The following is a 22,032-nucleotide window of genomic DNA, read 5'->3' on the forward strand; positions in this document are numbered from 1 at the left end:
CTTTTATATAAAACAACAATAACAACAAAACACCATTAAACCCTGAGAGAGAGAGAGAGAGAGAGAGAGAGAGAGAGAGAGAGAGAGAGAGAGAGAGAGAGAGAGAGAGAGAGGTCAGACAGTCCTCTTAATAGAAAGCAAAAGAAAAAAATGTATAGGCACCAACTATAACGGTACTGGAACATTGACAACACTGAGGAGGAGGAGGAGGAGGAGGAGGAGGAGGAGGAGGAGGAGGAGGAGGAGGAGGAGGAGGAGGCAAAATTTGGGCCAACGACCGAAAGTAACCCGCCTCTGACCTTCACTCTCCTCCTCCTCCTCCTCCTCCTCCTCCTCCTCCTCCTCCTCCTTCTTCTTCTTTCTCCTCTTCAGTATTCTCCCTCCCCTTCCATCACTCCATCTTCCCCCTACTCCTCCTCCTCCTTCTCCTTCTTCTCCTCCTCTTCCTGTTCCTCTTTGATCGTCCTCCTTCTCTTTCTTTACTTATCCCGCCACCTCCTCCTCCTCCTCCTCCTCCTCCTCCTCCTCCTCCTCCTCTTCCTCTTCCTCCTTTCTCCACTAACATTCACTTCTACCTATTTCCTATCCGTCTTCCCTTTCCTTTGGTTTTACTTCCTCTCGTTTTCCTCCTCTCCTCCTCCTCCTCCTCCTCCTCCTCCTCCTCCTCTACTACTACTACTACTACTACTACTATTTTTCTTTTCCTTGTTTCCTTTTCATATTTCTTAATTTGTCTTCTCTTTCCTTTCTTGTAGTTTTTTTCTTCTTCTTCTTCTTCTTCTTCTTCTTCTTCTTCTTCTTCTTCTTCTTCTTCGTTTCTCTTCTCGTGTTTGCATTTCTACACCTACTTCCTTCTTCTCTCTCTCTACCTCACTTTCTTTCACCTTTATCTTCCCTCCTCCTCCTCCTCCTCCTCCTCCTCCTCCTCCTCCTCATCCTTCTCCTCCTTCTCCTCCTCTTCCTCCTCTATCAACACTCCCGTCATGAGTCTCAATCCGATATGGGGAGTGTTGGGCATAGAAAGTTAGTCTCTCTCTCTCTCTCTCTCTCTCTCTCTCTCTCTCTCTCTCTCTCTAATGAATGGAATAACCCCACAGCTTTTCAGTATCAAGGAAACGTAGTAGTAGTAGTAGTAGTAGTAGTAGTAGTAGTAGTAGTAGTAGTAGTAGTAGTAGTAGTAGTAGTAGTAGTAGTAGTAGCAGTAGTAGTAGCAGTAGGAATAGGAGGAAGGAAAGGTAGTTGCATGCAGATGAATGAGTGAAGATGGCTTTGAGAAGACTGGTTTACGATGGGCTGGGTTAGAGAGGCTGGCTTAGAGAAGAGAATGGCTCTGAGAGGAGGCTTAAGATTGAAAACTGGCTTAAGGTCACTGAAATATTGATGGCCACGTTTTTTTCTTTCTCTTTTCTTTTCTTTTTTTCATCAGACTTCTCAAAATCCCAGTTTAAGAATATAAGAAGCTTTAACAGTTATCGCTATCAGTTTACAGTTCACAGTTCACAGTTTACAAAGTTTACGAGGATTGTCAGTCTGCTTCTCACCCATAACTGGTTGAAATATTACTGAAACCATTAAAAACACCTAAAAATCCTCATCAAACTTTCATTGAAACCTGTAGGAAAGGAGATCAAACACTGACACCCTTAAAAATTTCGGTGGCAGATTGACATTTTTGCATGAGTCATTCTTAAAAAAATTCTCGTTTTCTGTGATCAACCCAAACATCAAATTATGGAAAACTTAATCAAAGCTTCAAACGAAAGGGAAAAATTTGCTACCGATGCGAAAAATGAATAAACACAAGAGCTTCCTACGTTATATACATCTTAAATCCCCATCACCCATTTCCTGAACCACGTAAGATACTAAAATTGAAGGTAAACGTGCTTAAACAAGAATAACCAATCAATAAATCAAGCTAATTCTTTACCATGTTTCTAAGACCGTCCTCTACCAGCGCGTGTGTGTGTGTGTGTGTGTGTGTGTGTGTGTGTGTGTGTGTGTGTGTGTGTGTGTGTGTGTGTGTGTGTCGATTCAGCTGGCTTACTCGTGAAGGCCAGTTGTGATCTAACCCTCCCCCTTCCTCCAGCCCCCCCACTAAGACCTTTCAGAATATATAGCGTGATACATTGCTAAGGCCGAGGTGTGTGTGTGTGTGTGTGTGTGTGTGTGTGTGTGTGTGTGTGTGTGTGTGTGTGTGTGTGTGTGTGTGTGTGTGTGTGTGTCCTGACTTCCTCTTATGGACTCTAATGGACTACAAGTTTGTGTTTTCTTTTCCTGTTTTTTTTTTTTTTTTTTGTATTGAGTGAATTTTGTTTACTTTTGTTTAATTTTGTTGTTGTTTTCTTTCACTTTCTTGGATTCGTGTTTACTGGTGTTTGCAGAAAGAGAAAAGGTGAAGATGAGCTGTGATTTTATTTATTTCTTATCTATTTTTCGTGTTAGCCTGTTCAATACTAGGCAACATCACTATTTTAAGATTTATGTACGATTACACTACTTTATTGACATTACGAAGGGCCTAGGGGGGGGGTCAGAAGATTAATGGCCAGAGACGTCACTATTTTCATCCCACACACATAAGGATTAATTGTTTTGCCCTTCGATCTTTCTCCCTTCTGCAAAAGAAAAAAAAAAGTTAATTGAAGTACTCGTTTCATAATGAAGGACTATTTAAATAACAAGCAAGTGTACAATTCCTACCTACACCCTATCACACAGACACCCTATTTACACAGACACCCTATTTACACAGACACCCTATCTACACAGACACCCTATTTACATTCCTACCTGCTTCTCTCTGTATTTCCATCTCCCTATGATCTGAATTCACTGAAGAGGGGGGGGAGGTTTCAAGACATTTATCCCATTCTTGTGGCTAACTCTCATAGACCTACTCGGAACTGGCATCTCAGTGGGCCTTTTTGTTTAGCTGTTTTTTGTTACCTTTTAGTTCGTATTTTCAAACACTTCTAGGCTTCACCTCCATATTTCAAGGCTTTATTTAAATTGACACGAGTTTCAAGGTGTTTTTATGGTTCTAGAGGCAGAGTGACAAGATTTCTACATTACTGACTGGAGAAACACTCTTGAAAACCCCACTAATCATCTGTGTGGACCTGGAAAACAGACGTGGTGAGAAAGTATAGCGTTTTTTAAGACATTTTCACGGTTCTAGAGGCACAGTAACTATATTTCTACATTACTAACTATACAAACACTCTTGAAAACCTAGCTAATCATCTCTGTGGCCTTGAAAAGCAGTCGCGTCTCTGAATACAGACCTTTTATGCAGATCAGCGGCAGTGCGAGATGACCCAGTACTCGCAAGATCAAGGTTGGTACATGGCAGGGTGACACTGACAAATATGAGACCTTGAGGGGAAGGGACGGGGAAAAGAGGCAAGGTGAGGGAAGGAAGGGACAGGAGGCGAAGGGAGGCGAAGGGAAGGGCGAGGTGGCAAGGTTCTGGCGGTGTGAAGCCTGCAGGGAAGGTTCTCAAGGCCTGATGCGAATGGCCACAGAGGGACACTGATATATGAGCGGTACACGGGTTTCGCTTTCCGCCGTGAGCCGCGTGAGGGCGTGGCCGGGCGTGGCGGGGCGTGGTGGTGTTCAAGGTCACACACACGTCCTTGGGTTCAGCATACGGTGTCGTTATTAGTACTACAAGCTATAGGCAACACTGTTTGATTGCCTCGGTGGTCAAGGTAAGTGTTGTGTGTAGCTGTGTTGCTATGAGGGATTGGACTGAAAGACTAACTAACAACATCCCCATCACAAGACTAAACGAAACATTAACCCTTTGAGTACTATGACACGTTTCCATAATTCATTCTGCTGACTATTTGGCGATTTTATACAGCTTCAGAAACTCAAATGGGGGACTGAAATAGTGTAGACTGTGGCCATTAATCTTCCAACCTCCATAGACCTTTCCTAATGTCAATAAAATGGTCTAGTCGTACACAAATATCAAGGTAAAAATGTGTCGCAGTATTGATGCGGTTAGAATAATATTTCCCACCGACGTGTTAATGACTTAGGTTCGTATTCTCAAACTTCTCTGTGATTCTCCTCCACTATTTCAAGAGAGTTTGATTAAAATTACACGAGTTTTATAAGGTGTTTTTACGGTGTAGAGGCAGACTGACAATATTTATACATTATTAACAGGAGAAACACATTTGAAAACTCCGCTAATCATCTCTGTGGCCTTGGAAATTAGTCGTGGTGAGAGAACAAAGGTTTCTGAATATGGATTAAATTTATAAGTTTTTTTGGGGGTATTTTTACGGTTCTAGAGGCAGACTGACAATACTTCTACATTATTAAATGGAGAAACACTCTTGAAAATCCCGCTAATCATCTCTGTGGCCTTGGAAATTAGTCGCGGTGAAAGAAAAAAGTGTTTATGGATCTTAACCGCACACACAGACAGACTAACCTCGCCTAAATTCTAACCATCGCTAATCAAAGTAGTGCATAGGAGTTGTCTTTCCTTATGGATGAGGGGAAAACCGGCCAAGAGCGACATTAAAGGAAAAAAAAACAGAACCACTTAGTTGCCAGTTCTCTTACAGGTCCGAGAGAGTTAGCCCAAAAACTTCCCTCTTGCTAAGTTGGAAAGACGTGTCGGCTGATTCGATTTCTTACTGTATGATCAATATTTTTGGTTTCCAGAGTTAACCCTTTCAGTACTAGGACACAGTTTTACATTGAGATTTGTGTACGATCAGACCATTTTATTGACATTGGGAAGGGTCTATGGAGGTCAGAAGTTTAAAGGCCAGAGTCTTCACTATTTGAATCCCCCACATGAGTTTCTGAAGCTGTATAAAATCAGCAAATAGTAAGCAGAATGAATATGGAAACGCGTCAAGGTACTGAAGGGGTTAAGTTGATACGACAGACAGACAGATCTCGCTAGAATCACAACAACTTTACAACGCCCAGCTGGACAAACATGTGAGCTGACTTAACCACTAGTCAGCTGAGGTGTCACTCCTTCATGACACGCGGTGCTGTTCAGTGTCGTGGTGATGCAAGACACACCACTAAACACCTGGCTCATCACAACAGGAACACGTCACATCATCTCCCAGTAGGACTAACCACCTGACAGCTAATAATACATGCAATCGTATCTTAACACGCCTAGAAGCTTACACTAAACAAAAACAAGTATATAATATCTCAGTAGGATTAACCACTTACTTGTTAACTCCTTCAGTACTGGGACGCACTGTTATCTTGATTTATGGGGAAGATTAGACGATTTTATTTGCATTACGAAGGGTCTATGGAGGTCAGATTAATGGCTACAGTCCTTTCTATTTTAATCCCCCCACATGAGTTTTTGAAGCTGTATAAAATTACCAAATAGTAAGTACAATGAATGTGGAAACGTGTCATGGTACTGAAGGGGTTAATAATAGGTCTACAGGTAAATCATATCTTAAAACACCTGGAAACTTTAATTAAAATCTAGTATATCATTTCCCAGTAGGATTAATCATTTGTCTGCTAATAAAACATGTAATTATATCTTAACAAGCCTAGGAAACTTAAATAAACAAAAAATGAAAACATACTGAAAACAACAATTTTACTTGATATTTGACTGTTGTGATCGATAATTTCTCTGACAAAATGGTTAGAATTACTGAAACAAATTAATCTAACCTAACCTAACCTAACCTAACCTAATTTAACCTAACCTAACCTAATCTAACCTAACCTAATTTAACCTAATTTAACCTAATCTAACCTAACCTAACCTAACTTAATTTAACCCAATCTAACCAAATCTATCCCATCCTAACCTAACCTAACCCAAGGTAACGCAATTTATCCTAACCTAACTCAGCGGTAACCTAATCCAACCTAACTTAACCCACTCTAACTTAATCTAACCTAACCTAACTAAAAAAAAAAAAAAAAAAAAAAAAAACCTAACATAACCTGACCTAACCTGACCTAACTCGCTGCTTTCGGCTTGGATATTATGTTATTATCTCTATTTTTCTTTTTCCTCCATTGCCTTCTTTGTTCATTATTCTCTCTTGCTCTAATCGTCAGGTAGTGTCGGTGCACCACACAATTACACCTGCAGCCTTTCAAAATTCTCTCTTATTCAGGCGAGGTTTGGGTTTGTCTGCTTGTCTGCTTGTGTGTGTGTTACCTTGAAGCAACATAACTGACAACTAACCTCCAAGTCACGCAGTAAGAAGCCAAATTACCTGACATTACCACTCTTATCATCAATAATTTCAAGATATTTATTTTTCTTTTTGGCTAACTGTCTCGAACCTGCACGGGAACTGGTAACTAAGTGGGTCCTATTTTCACACTTTTTTTTTTTTTTGTTGCTCTTTCCAGCTTTCCTTTCTTACACACAAAAATATATGAATAGTGTTTTAATTCACGTCAACATAACTCTGACCACTAACACAAACACAACGCAAGAGAAGTTAGTCGGCAGTTAAGCTGGGTGCACACGAGCTACTTTTTTGTGGTCAGTGGCCGCCACAAAAAATGGTCAAAAAAGAACACACACATCTCTATAGTCCTCAAGAATGCAGCTGTGCAAACTCTGGAGCTCCCTGCCTGCTTACGTGTCTCCAACTGCCTATGACTTGACTTCATTTAAGAGGGAAATTTGAAGACATTTATTCCTCTATTTTGGCTAAGGTCCGTATCAGAAACGCTTTGCTCTCTCACCAGGGCTACAGAGATGATTAGCGGGGTTTCAAGAGTGTTTCTCCAGTTAGTAATGTAGAAATGTTGTCACTCTGCCTCTAGAACCGTAAGAACACTCAGAAAAAACTTGGTAAATTTAGTAAAGCTTTTTGAAATAATGGTAGTGAACCACAGAAATGTTTGAAAATACAAGCCCAACTCTCTCGGACCTGCAAGGGGACTGGCAACTAAGTAGACCTTATTTTCTTCTTTTTTTTTTTCGTTTTCATGTTCCCCTTGGCGAGCTTTCCTCTCTTCCATTAAAAAAAAAACACTTCAATCAGTAAGCAGACGAATTAAGACACTAACTAAGATGGCGAGGTAGACAAAGGGTTAAAAACAGTTACAATGGCACCGCGTCCTTCATAAGTGAGGCAGGGACACAGTGGCCGGCAGGGGGAGGAGAGGGATTACGGGCAGGATAAAGTTCCCGGGAGAGGAGTGCAGGGGCGAAGGTCTTGGCTGTATCTTAAGGCCTGTATTCTGAAACGCTTTGCTCTCTCACCGTCACTGCTTTCTAAAGGCTCCAGTTGAAGATACTCGTGTTTTTTAAGAGTAATTCCATGGTTCTGGTGATAGACTGGCAAGATTTCTACTTCATTAACCTCCAAGACTGGGACACATATTTACCTTGAGATTTGTGTACGATTAAACTATTTTATTGACATTACGAAGAATCTATGGAGGTCAGAAGATTAATGGCCGGAGTCTTCACTATTTCAATCCCCCACATGAGTTTTTGAAGCTGCATAAAATCACCAAATAGTTAGTAGAATGAATATGAAAAAGGCGACATGGTACTCAAGGGGTTTAAAGGAGAAACTGTCTTGAAAACCCGCCTGGTTGTCTATGTGGCCTTGAAAGATTGTCGTGGTGAGAGGGAAGGCGTTTCTGAATACTGGCGCTTATGTCACTGTGGCGTTGTGTAAGTCAGGTGTGGCGGCTGGGCAGGGTGGAGGGGTGACGGGGGGTGGAGGGAAGGAGGGAGTTGTTACTATTGATTGTAGGAAAGTAAATTACATAAGTACCGGCAAGTAAATAAAGCATTGGAACCTTTTCTTTATTTTGTTTCTTGTTTGCTTTTTTTGTTTTTTTTATTGGGGGAGGTGGTAGAAGGAATTAAATTGTCACTGTCTCGATAAATAAATGGAAAATGAATTAATCAGTAAATCAGTAGAAATACAACAACAACAACAACAACAACAACAACAACAAGCAACAACAATAATAGCAGCAACAAAAAATAACAAAAACAACAACAACAACAACAACAACAATAACAACAACACTACCACCACCACCTCCAAAACAACAATAACAACAACCACCACCACCACCACCACCACCAACACCAACAACAGGGCACTTTCCATACTGCAGGGGCGTGACTCAAGGTAAGGGGGTGGAGGGGGAGGGGGCAGGTGGCAGTGAGAGTGGTGCCTCGGGGAGTGCCAGTGAGCGGTGCCGAGACTGCTGAGTGCTGACACCGCCCTGGCACTGCGCAGCCTTGGTACAGCTGTGTTAATGTAGGGGTCAGCGCAATCTGCCGTCACTTGCACCTCACTTCATAACACCTGCACTCCTCACACCTGCCTGGAACGCGTCATCACCTTCATCATCATCATCATCATCATCATAAATAAGTCAACACGTGGTAGTCCCTATATGAAACGTTATCTATTTCTACCTTTTTACTTTTCTTTTCATTTTTTTTTTTTTTTTGTGTGTGTAAGAGGAGAAATCTGGCCAAGAGCAACAAAAAAGATTAAATAAAAAGTCCCACCAATCAAAATTAACCATAAATTTGTCTAATCTTCTTTTCAAACTCCTTTACGACTTATCACTACCAAGCTATGCCATTCACCTTACATTCTATTTAAAAACATGTCCCCTTTTTAGTATCCTTATTACCATTGCACAAAATTAATAGACCCACCGTTCAATACAATACAGTTGGCCTTCTAATGCTACAGTTTTCTTTGAGTACGATGCATAGAAAATGAATACAATAAGTGGGAAACTATAAAGAACTCAAATAAATCCCAGTACTATATCATTTACTACGTTTCTAATTTGAACATTTAAACGGACAATCAACGCCCACCTCTATAATACTAAAAACAATGCCAGACTCTCTTAAAGGAAAATATAAATCATTCTTTGTTATTTTTCCTCTTGTTCCCTCATATCCTTTCATAACTCTCTCTCTCTCTCTCAGATGCAAAGAAGGCGATCACGACAGACGCTGTAATATTGTACCGTTCAAGGACTCTTCCCATACTTTAGTTCAAGGTCACTGCATGATAGGGAGGACTTGGTGGTGAACGATGGCAGTAATGAATGAACACCAGTGAACAGTGAAGCAAATTGTATGAAGAAGAAGAAGAAGAAGAAGAAGAAGAAGAAGAAGAAGAAATAACAACAAGAACAAGAACAAGAAAAAAATATAAGAAGACAACCACGGAGAAAGCTAACTATCAACACAAGCAAAATTAAGAACAACATGAACAACAAGAACAAGAAGAAGAAAAAGAACAAGATCAAGAAAAAATAAGAAAACAATCAAGAAGAAAGCTAAACATTAACAACAACAACAACACAACCAAGGCGAGAGTCAAACATCAAAACAAGCCAAATTCAATGTTACTTGTAGAAGACGTGTCATGGGATACGTGAAAGTAATTAATTAGAACATTTATGGAAGACTTAAAATAATCGTTCGCTGTAACTGGCGATAAGAAGAACATTATTGATACTAACTAAGATGCAAAATATATAACTGCCGTGGTGATTATAAAGATTTAGTTGTAGTTACCTCAGATCACCGTCTAACAAAACAAGGCACAGAGGATGAAAATATAAAGCTAATCGGATATCAAGGCTCATTTTTATATAAAGCAATTCGGATATCAAGGCTAATTTTTAGATACAACAAATCGGATATCAAGGCTCATTTTCAGGAGTATTGAAAGCAGACAAACTTGAAAAACAATGAAGTTCACGAAAGAAATAGGAAGGAATTGGTTTTGAGAGAGGTGGGTGAATAGAATGAAGGAATAAGAAATGAAGACGGTGGAAAGAACAGACAGATAGATGGACGAGAAGGAATAATGGACTCAGTAAACAAGTTAGTGGTGAGTCATTGGTGGGCTTTGAAGGAATAGACAGATTGATGGATGTGGGTGATAGGTGGAAATAGGTCAGTATATTTCAAAGAGGTCTTGTCACGTGGACCTATGATAGTTTCTTGCAGAGCTTCTCTTTTCTTTTATTATTTCATTTTATCTTATCTTATCAATTTATTTTTATGTATTGTATCTATCTATTCATTTATTTCTATTTTCTATTCTTATTTTGTATTTCATTTATTTATTCATCTCCTTTTATTTTTTTTCATTTTTTTTCTTTTCTATTTTATTAATTAATTTATCTTATCTTTTTTTATCTAACATGAGATTGTAACGTGTAGGTCAGATGGCTTTTTGCAGCTTTTCCTTTTTTTTCTCATATCCTATTTAATTTTATCTCATTTCATCTTATTTCATTTATCTATTATTTCATTTATGTATTTTGTTTTTTCTTCTATTTTACTTATTTATTCTATTTACTTTTTTGTCTAATACGAGATTGTTACTTTCCTTTTTCTTTTTCTTCTTGTTTAATATTCATATGTCTAATACTTATCAAACTAGACCCTTCACACGAGGAGGGAAAAAAAAAAAAAAAAAAAAAGCTTAAATAATGACTGACGCATATAATAGCCTTAATTGTAAAACGAAAAAATATACATAGAAAAAAAAAACTACAACCACTTTAAACAGCTGCAGAAAATAAATAAATAAAACAAAAATATAAATGAAAAAAATAAAAAAATAAAACACTTCAGATCACACTAAGAACACCACTCAAGCTAACCGCGATCAATATTTTCACATCACCACTCACTGAACGAATCGCAAAAAGGAAAACACACGAAAATAACTGAACACTGACATTAGAACGAAAAATTAAGAAAAACCTGGTGTCTATTACGTAGTTCATGTCACTCTCTCTCTCTCTCTCTCTCCCTCTCCCTCTCTCTCAAGGGTGACGCAAGGAAGGATTAAGGGTGAAAAGGGGACAGAGGGGGGAGGGGCAGAAATGAAGGGGGATGGTGGAGGGCAGGGGTGAAAGAGGGTGAATGGGGGATGAAGGGAGGGACAAGAAGAGTAGACCCTTCAACTTCAATAGTGATAGGAAAAGACGCAGAAAGAGGAAGTGAGAGGAGCGGTGAGAGGGAGAGAGGGAGAGAAGAGGAGAGAGGATAAAAGGGAGAGGAAGAGAACATTGTGGTATTTAAATGAAGCAGATGGTAAAATTTTATGCCTAATTTCAGACTTATAAGAGCCTACTCAAACTGAAGAGGAGGAGGAGGAGGAGGAGGAGGAGAGTAGTGGTGTTAGTAATGGTCCTAGCAGTGGTGGGAGATGGAGGTGGTGATAACACACACACACACACACACACACACACACACACACACACACTAACGAGTAATTTAATTTGATATCATAAACAAGTACATTATTCTCTCTCTCTCTCTCTCTCTCTCTCTCTCTCTGTTACGAATAAAATCTTTGGATACATTAAATATTTATTAATCAAAGTAGCACAAATGATATGTACAAACGGTGATGGGTGAACACAATGAGCAGTATGAGTGACGAGTGACGATAAGGGTGATAATGAGACGTGATAATGAAACAACATGAGCACTAACACACAGGACAACACTCTGCATGGCATCAGTCCATCCTGCTTCACAATACATAAAAAATAAAACACATTATGATAAAACACCATCAATATGACGAGAAAAATAACAGTAATGTATTTAGAGGATTGGAACCTGTTTAGCGTCGACCAATCCTGTTTTTTAACGTTATAGAAACGATAATGTAATGTAGATATAAGAAACTGGTACAAATAATAACAAAAAATACTGCCGTAATAGTATTTGAACCTGTATAGTGTCAGTCCATCCTATTTAACATTACAAACACTGGAATCTTAACACAGAAAAAGGATCGAATCTCATCCCATGACAGACGATCCTTTGGTTGGGACAGTAAGAGGGAGAAATATTACCTAAACACGCATCAAATTACTTAACACATGCATTTTGACCTAATATATACAAAGGTTTGCGGGAGAAGGTGCTAACGTAACACCACCGTCATCCCAACAAGTCGTTATCATTCGTAAGTCGTAAAGTGGTCGAGTCAAATAATCCTACAAGAGAATAGTGTGTTTTACCTTGTCTTCAGCCCGCTCGCCGCCGCCAGTCCTCCCTCTCCTTCACCTTTCATTTATCACTATTTACAACACTCTGGCCGCACTTTCCATCCTCCTGCGTCACCGTCACTTCTCTGAGCGTCACGGCACACAGTCAGGGGTCTTGAAAGCACTTAATTAACTTAAATATTAACGTTTTCCTACCAGGACACACTCACGAACTATCATGTGCACTTCTAAACGATCCACACTGACATCTGGTTGACCGAGAGGCGAGTCACATTCGTCTCTATACATTAAAATCTCTAAATATGTCTTGTACACCGCCTCTTCTTTGTATTTGTATAGCGAAAGTGATTTTTTTCTTTTTTTGCGTATAGTATTGCACTCCGGTATCGCTGGAATTATACCAGAGCAATACAGCAAAAGATTAAAGACTTTTGAAGCATAAATCGCCATGTCTTGGTTTTCTCTCGTCCTGCACCGACCAAGCTGTCCCTGCTCCAAGATATCTCAGAATGGTCTATTATTGTCCCATTATTCATTCCACAGTGGCAGTGACTCGCTGGAACACTAGCTGATGAGAATATAAAGAGTAATAATCTTGTAATGCTAAAAATAACACCCTTCCTATCATCGTATGAAAGAAAACGTGGCTACAAAATATTACCAAGCCTACTCGTATCCCGAACACCACCAAATCACTTCTAATATTTCCTTTTTAAGACTACAGAAAACTAACCTGCCATTCTGAGATGCTTGGTGACAAAAAATTACAAACTCCTTAACTCGAAACCAGTACAGTAATCCTCTCATGAAGTCAAATAAGAGAGAAAATACTAAAAACTTTCCCTCGACATAACCGCTTAGCCTCATCAAGGGAACGCCATGCAGTCAGGATCTTCTCGCCTCTCCTTCAGTATCTAGACGCCCGTGGAGTGCTTGAATGTGTCAGCACGGGATATTTCAGTGAGGCTTTGCTTGGAGGAGCGTGCAGGGAGGGTCTTCTCGCTATTGGTAAGGGCGTCGTTGAGATATTGGGTCTCCTCGTCATCATACTGGCCAAGTGGCGGGGCGGTGGCTTCGCTGGAGTCCCACTTGCGGCGGTGGCGGAGGCTGCGTCTGCTGGCCGTCCTCTCCTCGCATATCTGAAGAAGGAATGAAGGGGATATTGTAATGTGTGAAGCCTGGTGGTCCACACAGACGGAAAATGTTAAGAAATGAGAGAATAATGTGACGCGTGAAACCTGAGAAGAGAATAATGTAATGTGTGAATCCTGAGAAGAGAATATGATGTATGAAGCCTGAAAAAATAATGAAGACAAAAATATGAAGAAATGACGTAATATTGTAATGTGTGAAGTCTGATTTTCACCACAGACAAACAATATGAAGAAGTGAGAGAATAATGTGATGTGTGAAGCCTGGGAAACTCCACAAAGACAAAATTATAAAGAAATGATGTAATGATATGAAGTGTGAAGCCTTAAATTCCCCTAGAGACAAAAAAATGTTCAGAAATGAGGGAATATTGTGATGTGTGATGACTGAGAAGCTTCCACAAAAACAGAAATATGAAGCAATGACGCAATGATATGAATGAAACCTAAAACGAATCCCAAAAGACAAAAATATGATGCTATGACGGAATAATGTGACGTATGAACCCTCAAACACTTCCTAAATATGACAAAACATGAAAATATTGTAACACGCATTACAAACATTGAAAAAAAAAATGAAGAACCAAATTAGGAAATCCTGTTGTTTATGCATTATCAACCTCCCCAAAATGACACAGACAAATCGTTCTAGTTCTGTCTTTAAATGAATTAGAGGGAATGGTAAGAGCGCGGTGTGTGGTTCTTATCTACCTGCCACCTTCATCAGGGCACCACTTCATCCCCTTGACTCTCAGGTGACCTAAATAATGAAGGTGAAGCAACACACAGCCACACGTGAAGCCTCTGGAGGGTGATTCTCTCTCTCTCTCTCTCTCTCTCTCTCTCTCTGCATGTCGATCGCTCATTGAGGTTAAGAAACGTGTCTGGTTAGTGTTTGGATAGTGACCGTCTCAGATCACTACGTAGATGTTGCAGATAAACTCTCTCTCTCTCTCTCTCTCTCTCTCTCTCTCTGACGCACCTTGTAAGTAAAGACAGCGCCGATCATGCAGAAGAAGAGCAGAATAGTGACTTGCACCAGCAGGAGACCCTTGGCCATGTTGATGAAGAGAATCTCGTCCTCGGGCTGGTCGCTGTTGATGTGGTCGTAGCGGCCTCGGCGGATGAGCCACGAGGCGAGGTAGTACACGTTGATGGCGATCACAGCGAATCCCTTCACTAGCCACACCCAGGTGATGGACGGCTTGTGCTGCAAAGAAACACCAACTTTAACATTTCCTGCGAGTTGTTATTCATTTTTACTCTCATTCATTACTTTATTAGTCCAGGAATTCGTGTGCATCTTATCGTTATTTGTTTATTTATCTATCTATTCTATGTTTCATTGTTAAGATTTATGACTCTGCCTGATTATGTTTTTTTTTTCCACACCTCATGATTATTCTATCCATCTTACTAAAGCAAAAATTAATGTGTCTTCTTTGCCTATTTTATTTGTTTATTTATTCCTTCTTTTTTTTCATTCATCTCTCATTGGTAAACTCTAAATATATCTCTCTACCTGATTATGTTCCTCAATCCTTCATCACTGTTCTGTCCACCTTACTATTGCAAGAGTTAACCAGCATCCTCAATCTTTCATTGGTAAGCACATGAAGTCTGCCTAATTCTGCATATCTACCTTTCATTACTATTCTGTCCACCTCTTTACCGATGCAAGAGTCAATCAGCATCCTCAGTCTTTCACTACTACCCTTCATTACTATTCTGTCCATCCTTTTACTGATACAAGAGTTAATCAGCATCCTCAATCTTTCACTAGTAAACACAGAAGCTCCCGCTGTTATCCTTCCATCACTGTTCTGTCCACCTCGCTACTGATGCAAGAGTTAAGCAGCATCCTCAATCTTTCACTAGTAAACACAGAAGCTCCCGCTGTTATCCTTCCATCACTGTTCTGTCCAGTAGTTAACCAGTTCCCTCACTCTGGTACACTCTGGAACCCTCTATCTTCCTATGACTTGAACACTGTATAGAGAGAATCAAAGCATTTCCGGTACTATATTAGCTAATCTGATCGGAACCTTTACAAACCAACTTCTCTTTTTTTTCTAAGCGGCAACGAAACGAGTTTTTATTACATTGATCTTTAGAACCCCTTTGCCAACTTCCCTCTTGAAAGGAAGAAAAAAAAAGAAGAGGGAAAAATCTAATGCAGCTGTATGGGTGCATGACAAATACAGGAGGTGAAGAAGAGAGAGAGAGAAGAGGAGTAAAAAGGAAGACTCGAGTACAGAAGAAAGAGAAAGAGAAGGATGAGGAAAGAAGAGGAACAGGAAAATGAAGAAAAAGGAGGAATAAGATAAGCGATGAAATAACAGAATAAAAGACAGAACAACATGAAGAAAGAGGAAGAAAAGTGAGAAGAAGAGATGGAAAGGTAGACTGAAGCACAGGAGAAGAAAAAGGAGAAAAAGGATAGAAGAATAGGGAATGAAAAAAGAAAGGAGGAAAAGAATAGAATATGTGACAAAATAACACAAAATCAGGTATGATATGATAAAAGCAAGAATTAAGAAATACGAGGCAATTAAAATAAGGAAAATGGAAAGAAAGAACCACAAAAAGAAAGAATAAATTATGATAGAACTAGAATGGGAGGAAGAGGAAGAGGAAGAGGAGGAGGAGGAGGAGGAGGAGGAGGATGCTGGAGGAGAAAAACGTAGTAATTCTAAAGCTAGCTCTAAATTAAGATAGGCGTGAGTTAGGGTGCGAAAATGATATTACTAAAAGTCCACTCTCTCTCTCTCTCTCTCTCTCTCTCTCTCTCTCTCTCTCTCTCTCTCTCTCTCTCTCTCTCTCTAAATGATGTAGATCTATGAAGACTAGCAACAAAAGAAGAGAAAAGAGAGAACCAGAAGTAAAAGAAGAAAGGAAATGAGGAAGAAAAATGAAGAAAAGAGGAAATAATACTGAAAAAAAAGGAAATAACAGAATTAGAACGAATAGGAAAAGAAAATGAGATACAGAAGAGAAGAAGATAACAAGAAATGCGAGAAAGAAGAGAAAAAAAATCAGAATAAAAACGAGAAGGAATAGGATGAGGAGCAGGATGGTGAAGGAAGGAAGAAGAGGAAGAGGAGGAGGAGGAGGAGGAGAAGGAGGAGGAAGGGGAGGAGGAGAGTTGGCTTGTAGAAGTACTAAAAGAGCAGGATGTGGTGGTGGTGCTGGTGGTGCTGGTGGTGGTGATGGTGGTAGAGTGAAAAAGGTTCAGAATTGTTTAGTTTATGTGGGTTTATGTTGCATCAGGAGGAGGAGGAGGAGGAGGAGGAGGAGGAGGAGGAGGAGGAGGAGGAGGAGGAGGAAGAGGAGGAGGCAGACAGAATAAGAGAAACAAAACAAAAATACATCATTGTCCACTTTGGTAATAATTTATAATGCAGAAGGGCAATGAACGGCAGGAGGAGGAGGAGGAGGAGGAGGAGGAGGAGGAGGAGGAAGAAGAAGAAGAAGAAGAAGAAGAAGAAGAAGAAGAAGAAAAGAAGAAGAAGAAGAAGAAGAAGAAGAAGAAGAAGAAGAAGAAGAAGGAAGAAGAAGAACAGGAACAAGAACAAGAACAAGAAGAACAAAAGAAGAAGAAGAAGAAGAAGAAAAAAAAAATAAAGAAATAAATAAATAACCAATTAGCTAAACAGTAAAGGAAGAGAGAAAGAAACAAAAATAAAAGTAGAAATGAAAAAGAATAACTGGAAATGGAGAGAGGGAAGGAGAAGAAGAAAGAAGAGGAAGAAAATCTATCAAAGAAAACTGAAACAAGACATAATGAACAACCAAAAGAAAAATCAGAGAAGAAAGAAAGAAAAAGCACAAAATAGAATTAGAAAACGTAAAAGAAGAAAGAAAACGAGAAGAAAAGGGAAAGATACGAAAAACAACAAAGAAAAAAGGAAAAAAGAAGAAATACAAATAAATGAAGGAAACACACAAACTGAGAAAAGGAAAAGATTAAAAAAAACATGACAAAGCAAACAGAAAACGTGACGTAACTCAGATCAGAAAAAAAGAAAGAAAAAAAAGAAGAAAAAAAAAAAAGAGAAGCTGGCGGGACCCTTGGCTAATCAGTTTTCATTCAGCCAATCTTTATAGAGAGATTTGCTGGCTCTCTCTCTCTCTCTCTCTCTCTCTCTCTCTCTCTCTCTCTCTCTCTCTCTCTCTTTTCACATCCCTTTCACCCCCACCATTTAATCCCTCACCGCCTTACCTCCATAACCTCTTTAAGTCTCCTCCTCCTCCTCCTCCTCCTCCTCCTCCTCCTCCTCTTCTTCCTTCTCAACAGTTCTTTCTAGCTCTCATCTCCTCCTTCATCTCTCACCTTAATCCCACTTCACCTCCTTTCCGCCTCTCCTCTTCCTCCTCCTCCTCCTCCTCCTCCTCCTATCCTTAAACCATTTGCAAGAGAGAGAGAGAAAGAGAAGAAACTAGTTATCCTGTCCATACAAATACTTTCATCTCGTTTTCTTTTCCTTATTCCCGTTTTCTGTTGAGATACGTAAGTTAAATTCAAGTGTCGCTTAAATTAATATGGAGTTTAGATCAGTTGATTAACTTTTTCCCTATTTTCTTAATTTTTGCAATATTTTTTTTCAACTTAATTTTTTTCACTTTCCATTCTCTCTCTCTCTCTCTCTCTCTCTCTCTCTCTCTCTCTCTCTCTCTCTATATATATATATATATATATATATATATATATATATATATATATATATCTATCTATCTATCTATCTCCCTATTCCATTTTCTTCACTTTATTCATCCTTTATCCCATTTTCTTTCTCTTGTCTTTTTTTATGGCAAACTTTTCAATCTTCATTCGCGTTGTTGTTTATTTACACTTTATTTCTTTTTCCTTCGTTTCTGTTTGTTTATTCTACACTCAGATACACTCAGGCCACTAAACCACAACAGGTCCCTCGAGGGTGGGTGTAATGAGGAGCAGGAGGAGGAGGAGGAGGAGGAGGAGGAGGAGAAGGAGGAGGTGAGGCGAGGAGGTGGTCTGATGTCGGTATATAAAGAACGTATTCAGAGCTAGTTTTTATCTCTCTCTCTCTCTCTCTCTCTCTCTCTCTCTCTCTCTCTCTCTCCCTTGAGTTATATGACATTCATGTTGCTACAGAGAGAGAGAGAGAGAGAGAGAGAGAGAGAGAGAGAGAGAGAGAAAGTGGGACGGTCATAACTCACGCACACTCATAAAAGAAAGGAAGAAGGAAACTGTACCTGTAATTTTGACACAAACTCATCTAATTTTACATGATTCTCTCTCTCTCTCTCTCTCTCTCTCTCTCTCTCTCTCTCTCTCTCTCTCTCTCTCACACTGAAGATACACATGATTAAAGAATGTTTCGATGGTTCCAGTGACAGATTAACAACACATTTATACTATCAACAGCACAAACACTATTGAAAACCCTGCTAGTCATCTCTGTGGCCTTGGAAAATAGTTCTAATGAGAAAGCAAAGCGTTTTTAAGAATGTTTTTACGATTGTAGTGACAGATTAACAGCACATCTACATTATTAACAGCAGAAACACTCTTGGATAACCGGTTAGTCATCTCTGCGGCCTTGGAAAATGGTCTTAGTGAAAGTGCAAAGCGTGTGTGAAGTTTGTAAGGCTCGGGGATGTGTTTGTTTCTTCCTTTGTGTTCCTTCGTGTACTCACCTTCACCAGCGCTATAATGTAGATGATGTTGAAGATGACGCCAGCGATGCCTTCACCTATGCCGATGTACACGCGGGTATCGAACACTGTGTGGGAGACAAGGAGGAAATTGTTTAGCTTGTTAGTTTAGGCAGTTTTCTTTTTTTTTTTTTTTTTCTCCTCTGTTTTTCCTTCTTTTTTTGTTTTCATGTTTTTTTTTTTGCTATTACTACTACTGCTGCTGATGATGATGGTGTTTCTACTACTACTGCTACTATTACTACTACTACTACTACTACTACTACTACTACTACTACTGCTACTGCTACTACAACTACATTATTACCATTTCTATTCGGTTTTCTATCATTTTTATTATATTCTACCTCTCTCTCTCTCTCTCTCTCTCTCTCTCTCTCTCTCTCTCTCTCTCTCTCTCTCTCTCTCTCAGTCAGGATGTAACAGACAAGTTTCCTACAATGATGCAAGTGTAAGACGTAGGAGTAAGAATATTCTCCCCCGTGACTGCATTCTATCCAGTAAGAAACATACATTCCCACCACCCCACCACCACCACCACCACCACCACCACCACCGCCAGTTAATCGTCTTCCACATACACAAAACACACTCAGCTTCCCACAGTCCACCGCCGTTAAAGACAAAGAATAATAATAATGATAATCTGAGCTCCACAAGATGATCTACCTTCTCTTGTTACTGTTCTGTTCACTAGTGCAAGAGTTCATCAGTATTTTCACTCCTTTATCTCCCTCATTGGTAACTCATGATTCTGCTTGCTTTGTTTGTTTCACCTCTGCTATCATAAAAACATGAAAAGAGGCTGTCAGGCTACCTAATTCAATCTATCCTTAAATTTATCTCATCTTCTTTTATTGTTCAACGTTCTGTTCATCTTATTATTGCAAGAGTTAACCAGCAGTTTTTCTCCTTCATTCATAAATTCTAGAACTCTTTGCCTAATTTTATTTTCGTCTGTTCCCTCACTATTCCGTCCACCTCACTAATGCAAGAGTTCAGCAGCTTTACTCTTTCATCCAGTTATTTCGTAAACTCAAAAAATCTGCTTGATTATGTTTTTTCTCTGCCTTTCTAAGACTATTTTAAGAGAAAACTATAATGAAACCTACAAAACTAAGATAATCAACCTGTTTAGACCTTTTCGTCCTCAATTGTTATAAGAGCAGTAATTTATCAACTTACTCCCAACTTTTAACCTTTCTTCAGCTTACTTTGAAGAATCACAGTGACAAAACCCACTTCAAGAAAAATAAATAGAAAAAAACATCCCTTTATTTCCATCTTAATAAACCCACTGAAGATGAAAACCCAGTAACAAGAAGCCCACGTCAAACAAAACACCAAAGGTACCCCTAAAATTTACCACAACAATACCGTTTCCTCTTACATTGTTCGTAGACGTAGATCTTGTTATGACAGAGCGTGACATCCATGTTGAGAGGACACAGGTAAAATATGTCCATTACTAACTGGTAGCAATAGAAGGCTGAGGTTATAAGGCTGTGTATCTGTGGGGGAGAGAAACAAGACAAGGTGAGGTGAGGTAAGGTAAGGTAAGGTAAGGTACTGGAGAAAGTGTTATTGGGAAGGTAAAGATGAAGGTGAAGGATGGACGGGTGAGAGGTGATGGGGGAAGAAAGAGGAGAGGAGGAAGTGAGGTATGAAGGAGAAGTGTGGAGAGAATCGAAGGAAGGAAGGAAGGAAGGACGTGATAAGGAATGAAAGGTGAGGAGTGAAGGAGACATATACATACAGACAGACAGACAGACATAAAAACAGACAGACTTAAAGACATTGTCAATAGGAGACAATGAGGAAAGGAAGGAAATGATACAAGGAAAAAAATAAATAACAAAACAATAGCTAACAAAAAAAGAAAGAAAGGAAAAGGAAGAGATAAACAGAAAGAAAATATTGAAAAAATTAACATCTTTTTCTTACTTTATCACTACATCTGTTACTTAAAAAAAAAAAAAAATAGATAGACAAAACAAACCCACTATCTTTCTTTCTCTGTGTTCTCTTTAGCAAGCAAGAGACACAACAACCAACACACAACACACTAAAACACAACACAACACCACACACCAAAACACACCACAGAAATCCCACAAAACACCACACAACACCACACACCACAACAAAACACACCACAAACACACACAAACACACACACACCACACACACACACACACAAAACACACCACACACACACACACACACCCCACAAACACACCACACAACACCACAAACCCCACAAAACACACCACAAACCTCACACAACACACACAACACCACACACCACCACACAACACACCACAACACTCACCACGTCCAACACAGCCAGGAGTATTCCCAAGATGACAATGCCGTGTATGGTGCACATTTTGAACGAGGAAAAGGATCAACTGCTTCTGCCAATATTCCTCTTCTCTCCACCCGTTTTTTTTTTATCAACTCGTGTATTTGCGCCGTATTTGTTTCCTTTCTCTCTCCTTTTCCTTGTTCTGTCTTGCTGTTCCTCTTTCTGTCTGTTCGCTCCGGATGTGACCAACCTGCAAGAGAGGGCAAGAAGGAGGTTAACGAACGAAGGAAGAAGGAAATAATGGAGGAATGGATGAGTGGAGGCAGGAGAAGAAAGGAAATTATTATTATCGTGACATTGTGCTTTTTTTCTTCTTTATTCTTTGTGTTTCGTTTTTCATTTTTGTTCAAGTTGTTCGTTTCAGAGAGAGAGAGAGAGAGAGAGAGAGAGAGAGAGAGAGAGAGAGAGAGAGAGAGAGACAAAGATTATACGAAAGGAGAGAGAGAAAGAAAAAAGAAAAAGAAAAACAATAAAACAAAAAATAACAAAAATAATAAAAATCATCTCTTAAATTCAAAATAAAAATATGAATAGAGAGAAGAAAAAGAAAAAAAAAGATCAAGGAAAAAAAAACGAAAGGAAGGAAATAAAAAGATTGTGGTATTACTGTTGCCGAATTTCAAGGACAAGTGTTGCCAGATCAGGAGGAGAACTTCAGAAATTTGGCGCCTCCACATCCCGTCATGGTAAACGCCTCGCTACCCACCACCGCCACCACCACCACCACCACCACCACCACCATCAACTTTAGGGTGGTGGTGGTGGTGACGGTGGTAGTTTTAAGGCAGT

The 22,032-nt window shown here is 39.5% G+C and overlaps 1 protein-coding gene across 2 annotated transcripts in view; it reads right to left on the reverse strand.

Moving 5' to 3' along the window:
• Positions 1–11,362: 11,362 nt before the first annotated feature.
• Positions 11,363–22,032, reverse strand: part of LOC123508784 — a 19,013-nt gene continuing 8,343 nt past the window's right edge. For both annotated transcript variants that reach the window (XM_045262697.1, XM_045262698.1), the window contains exons 2-6: positions 21,208–21,433; positions 20,266–20,386; positions 18,858–18,943; positions 14,161–14,388; positions 11,363–13,163 (exon numbers count right to left, since the gene is read on the reverse strand). In XM_045262697.1, coding sequence (XP_045118632.1) covers positions 12,939–13,163; positions 14,161–14,388; positions 18,858–18,943; positions 20,266–20,386; positions 21,208–21,264 — 717 coding nt within the window. In that variant the 5' untranslated portion in view covers positions 21,265–21,433 and the 3' untranslated portion in view covers positions 11,363–12,938. The remainder of the gene's footprint in view (positions 13,164–14,160; positions 14,389–18,857; positions 18,944–20,265; positions 20,387–21,207; positions 21,434–22,032) is intronic.

The sequence above is a fragment of the Portunus trituberculatus genome, chromosome 25, assembly GCF_017591435.1.
Source record: "Portunus trituberculatus isolate SZX2019 chromosome 25, ASM1759143v1, whole genome shotgun sequence".
Taxonomy (NCBI): Eukaryota; Metazoa; Arthropoda; class Malacostraca; order Decapoda; family Portunidae; genus Portunus; species Portunus trituberculatus.